At 38.5% G+C, this 5,706-nt stretch overlaps 1 protein-coding gene across 1 annotated transcript; it reads right to left on the bottom strand.

Annotated features, from left to right (window-relative positions):
- Positions 1-2,148: 2,148 nt before the first annotated feature.
- Positions 2,149-4,636, bottom strand: LOC101292068 (protein FAR1-RELATED SEQUENCE 5-like). The gene is made up of 2 exons (XM_004308522.1): positions 3,935-4,636; positions 2,149-3,885 (listed from the first exon to the last, which is right to left on the bottom strand). Exons 1-2 carry the CDS (start codon positions 4,634-4,636, stop codon positions 2,149-2,151), a joined length of 2,439 nt encoding a protein of 812 aa, XP_004308570.1.
- Positions 4,637-5,706: the final 1,070 nt, after the last annotated feature.

The raw sequence follows: 5,706 nt of genomic DNA, 5'->3' as shown, positions 1-5,706 counted from the left end.
ATTTATAATATTGTGTTGATGGTATGAAGTTGTTGATGATGATTTTGTGATGATGTTGATATATATAATATTGTTATGTAATTATTAATTAAGTATATCTATATATATATATATATATGTGTGTTAATTAATTTGTTATCAATTAATTAGTTGTAGTACGTAGAATATATATAAATGAATTAAAATTTTATATATGGCATAAAATTTAATTAATAATTAGCTAGCGTTATACATATATATTTTGTTATATTTTCAGGATATATATGGATAAGAGTTGGATTTCGCTTCCAAAATGGGACAAAAAATATGGTAAAGGAATTATGAGTTTTCTGGAATATGCGCTGGCTGATGCTAACGGGAATACAATTTTCTATTGCCCGTGCACGAAATGTCAGTGTCGCAACGATATGCATCGATTTGCGATTGACAAAATATGACAGCACTTGAAGAGTAACGGGTTTTGGGAGAAGTACACATGTTCGTTATATCACGGTGAAACATCATCTGGGGGTCCGCATGATCATGGCCAATTTTCTGAGACGGGCAGTACATCTAACGATCCAACAACGGTCTTCATCAACGACATGTTTCCTTATGAGATGAAACATTTAGGGCTTGAGTTTAATGTATATAGTGCTTATGATCGATTTAGGGGAAGTAAATTACAGTCTGATCTGACAAACCTCATGTTACTAATGAAACCTCTTCTTACAAGTCAACAAAACCTCTAGTAATTCAAATCTCAGTCTAGATCAAGGAAATGCGCTGATGTATGCGACAGTAAGACTCAAAGATAAGGGATAAATAGACGAGCATTTTCAAGAAATTCATCCCTCAATGGTACAGTAGTGAAATTGCCTTCTTCAACTCACTTTCCAAGGAAGGGATCATTCAATATCACATAAACACATGCCATAATTAACATAAACACATGTCAAAAACTCCTGAATTAGGGGCGAACTGAAATTCTTGGAATCAATAATTTCCTTGAGGCGGTTAATTAAGCTCCTCAAGAGCAATATCCCAGTTTTGCATCAGTATCTCAGCTGCCAGCTTTCCCCACAAAGCACCGAGACTTCTCTCACTGTTGGTGCATAAAGCCCTGTACTGAAACAGATAATCAGCAGCACCAGATTAGTTACCACACTCAAACTGAAATTTGGCATACTGATACAATGCGGGGTTAGGTCGTGCTCTGCCATCTTTCTCTCTCTCTGAACATATATGAGTTTGTGGCATATATAAGCATAGTGAACATATAAAATGCATTTTATATGGGGTCCATCACATATATAAGCGTAGTGAACATATAATAAATCATGGGGTGGAAATCCCATAACAAGTAGGAGATTAATTACAATGTTCTTCTCGAAACTAAAAAGCTAAAATGACATTTATATGGTCCATCAGGTATATAAGCATAGTGAGACTTCATCATCAAAAACCCTACACCCATTGTACACTACAGGTGACTAGAGAGATCGATCATCATAAAATAATCCTATATAAATGCAAGGTTACTAGTGCTTTATCCATCATCACAAACCGTAATCCCAAATAGGAATAATTTCCTTATTGGTCTACTGGAATGAATTTTGCATTAAATTCCGTCTGCATTTATTAACATATAATAATCCATGTATTTATGATAATCATTAATTATGTCCATTGTAATAATTATGTGCATCATTACCATCTACTTACATCAATATATTTCAGTTTACAGCCTATATTCATGCAAGGTTACTAGTGCTCCATCATAGTAAACCTCACAATAGTGGATGATAATTGTTCGACAGTATTGAATGGGCTACTTTTTCTGCAAAGACGTTCTACTCTTCGTTTATGATAAAAGCATGATACAATGTAGACTTTCTGGAGATGTGTTCTTCATAGTGTTACCTTATTAGCTCTACATTTATTACATAATCATCTACTTCTGTTACGAACAGTTTCTTTACTTCATGTAGACTTTCTAAAAAAGTGTCCTACGGCGAGATAGACCATTCACAAAGCAAAAACAAAACAAGGAAATCTAAATTCACGTTGACATTACTGAAAAGTAAAATGAAATGCCAAACACAGAGTACAAGAAATTTGAACTACAACTATAACTAAGATTAGCACCTATATCACCAGAATAAGGAATCACTCCTCAGATGTGGGGGAGGCGTCTCCTTTTTTTGTTTTGTTTGGGCATCTACGGTGTGTGTGCCCGGCTCCTTTGCACGCACTACAGTGAATAGTTTTCTTTGCAGGTGTCGCAACTGAAGGAGGAGGATCATTGCTTGTTCCCATAACATTTTCGTTTGTCTTCTCAGCTTTTTCTTTCTCTTTCCTAACATCACATGTTTGAGTATTGTGTCCAGATCGTTTGCAATAACCACAGGATCTCTTTGCAGGTGTTGCAACTGAAGGACGAGGGTCAGTGTTTCGTTCGTCATTTTCATTGCTCTTCTCAGCTTTTTCTTTCTCCTTCCTAACATTACATGATTGACTGTTATGTCCAATACCTTGGCAATAACCACAAGTAATCGGTCGTCTAGGAGCCACAGTCTTCTTGTCATTTTTTTCTCTACCTTTGGTCCTAATTGGGATAGGGTCTCTCACAACATTACCTTTCATGTTGCTGGGTGTGGCCGGAGCTTGAACTTTTTCTTTTTCTTTAGCAAAACATTCCACAATTGATGAGAGTCTACTGATCTCCTTCTGCAACATGTTGTACCCTGCATCTGTCTTTGAAGCATAAAAGCACAATTGATTGCATTCGGCAGTTAGAGCACCATACCTGCTCACTTCCAATGCTTCTCTGGGCATAGATTGATCCATATAAGGGATCTCACACACAGTTCTTGCGTCCTTTGACCATCTCTTGTCGATCAGTGACTTGTGAAGCTCAAAAATGTGTTCGTTTTTCATCACCGTGAACATGTGACGACATGGTACTCCCCTGTACTGAAACATTCTACAAGAACACACCATAATCGGGTCTTCTGCACTGTCAGTCTCTTTCTCAGGGTGGTAAACAACAGTGTGGTCAAATTCAAGCCGTTTGTAAACTGATACCTTGTAAACACGACTACCATCTTCATGACATTCTGCTCCTTGCTTTAGTGTAATAAAGCTCTCTTTCTTGATCTCTTTTACAATCCACTTAAACACATCGTGTGTGAATATAGAAGAGGCTTGTATCTCCAAATCTACCAAGTGAGTTACGGCACCAGGAAAGGAATTTATATTGATGAATTCATCCCTTTCTTGATTGTGTCTCAGTTTCATAAGTAATCTGTACACCAATGCAACAAGCTCCACAAGGGATTTCCCTTTACCAAGCACCCTCTTGGATTCTTTATTCATGCCCTCACACCTTTGTGTGCTTCTCATTCTGGCCATAAATATGCCACCAAAGAATGCTTGACAAAACTTGTCTCTCTTTTCATACATATTCCCGATCCAAATATCGTCATGAAGATCAAGTTCGTTAATCATTTCCTGCCACAACCTTTCAAATTGTTCAACCGTCTGATACTTCCTCACGCATCTGTTAAAAGCCTTCAACTTTTCCTCAGACTTTAAGTGGGTAAAGGCATTTTTACCTATGTGCCAAATACATAGATGGTGCCTTGCTTCCGGCATCACAGTTTCAATTGCCTTACGCATGGCCTCGTCACTATCTGTGAGTACCGCCTTTGGCATCTTCCCATTCATCGACTCCAAAAATGTACGAAGCAACCAAGTGTATGTCTCCTCAGTCTCATCTGAAATAAGGGCAGCACCAAAAATAATACTACCTTGATGGTTGTTCGACCCAACAAGCAAAACCAATGGCCTGTTGTAAACATTGGTTTTGTATGTGCTATCGAATATCAGCACATCCCCATAACACTGATAATCAACAAATGAATGCCCATCTCCCCAAAAAATGTCCACTAACCTGTCTTCCAAATCTGTAGTGAATCTGCATATGAAGTGTGGGTCTTTTGCTGCCAGTGCTCATGTAGGAAAGCTCTCCTTCGGAATCACTCTCAAATGGGGAGGTCCGTCGTTGTTGGTCAAGCTTGTTGTAGAGGTCCTTCATAGTGAATCCCACTACCGAATATCCCCCAGCCTGCTCCACCATATACTCATACGTGTGACATGGTCTGATTGAAACCCTTGTCATTGTGTTTGTCAGAGCCAAAGCTGCGTCGCTGACATGACGATGAGAACGAACGAATGCAATCTGGTTCCCAGTAGCTAGTTCATGATTATGCTCTGGAACGAATATCTTCACCATATAAACTCTACTCCCATCATTGTAATTGATCTGAAATATAGCTTGGAAATTCACCCTAGTCTGTTTCCGAGGAGTACGACTCAAACCATCTGCTTCCAAGTACTTTTTACCTCGAGTCCCTTCCTTGCAGCAGACCCACTGCCTCCACCGAATCAAACCGTTAGCCTCTCCCTTGTCATCCTTCCTACATCCAAATCCAACTGCTGCTGAATATGCACAGTAGAATCTCTCTGCCTCATCTACTGTTTCGAAGGTCAAAGCTCGCACATCGGCGATCATCAGGCATCCAAATCCGAGAACATCTACTGCCACATCCTCTACACCCTTATTCGGCTGTTTTTCAGTCTCAGACGCATCCATCGCTGTTTGTACCTGTGTTTCGACTTCAGTATCAGTATATACGATTACTTTTTTAATAAGATGTGTATTGTATATAAAGTAGAAAATTACAAAAAAATAGTAGACCTATTAAACAATGACGAACCGCTTGTGTTATATTGATTGGTCTACTCAATTTCATGAGTTAAACTACTTCTTTCATGAAACAATCTATGAAATCTATGATTCACAGATTACCTCTTTTGAATGAATCATGAATCATGACAATAGAATAGAAGACCTAAAATAGTAGTGTTTTCTATATGAAGCAATATGTACAAGATTCACAAATCAAACAAGGGAACTGAAAAAAGGTATCAAACAAACACCATGAGACTATGAAACTGAAACAAGATTATGAAGAAACAAAACTCACCGAACTGGGCGAAAGAGGAGAAGATTCAGCGCGACAGGAACGTCTGATTGTCGATCAGATGGGATCGATACTGATACTGAAGAGAGAGTCTCAATCAGATTGAATAATCAAGACTCTCGATGAGATTGAAGGATCAAGAGTTACAGAGAGTGAGTCTAGGTTATAGAGAGTCGTAGATATAGAATGAGCAAGATTGATTGATCAAGAAAGAGATAGAGAGAGAGAGACAGAAAGAGACGTTGAGAGAGAGACAGAGAAAGAGCCGTTTAGGTTTAATGATCGAAAGAGAGAGAGACAGTAGTCTTGGGTTTTCTAACGCTGTTCCGTTCCGTCAGAGAAGTCAGAGAAGAACGCACGTCTGTGGACTTTGCCTCCGTCTGTGGATGTTGCCTCCGTCAGTCTGTTACGTTAACTTTGTATGGTTAACGTGACTGACTGAGGTCTTCCACATTTTGAAGCTATTGTCCTATGTGGACTTACGTGGACCAATATAATAATGAAACCTTGCAAGGTATTAATACCCCAAGGCATCTAAGTCTTTTCCTTGTAATAGTTGTTAGACAGCTTATGTTTTATGAATTAAATCAATTTATTTGCGGCATGGATTTGCCCCTTTTCTACAAGTTTGTTACTCCTTATTTCTAATGTTTGTTGAGTGACTGTTAAAGGCATGTTC

The sequence above is a fragment of the Fragaria vesca genome, linkage group LG7 (genome assembly GCF_000184155.1).
Source record: "Fragaria vesca subsp. vesca linkage group LG7, FraVesHawaii_1.0, whole genome shotgun sequence".
NCBI classification, from domain to species: domain Eukaryota; kingdom Viridiplantae; phylum Streptophyta; class Magnoliopsida; order Rosales; family Rosaceae; genus Fragaria; species Fragaria vesca.
Note: the sequence above shows the minus strand (reverse complement) of the source record. Positions and strands in the feature narration are given on the sequence as shown.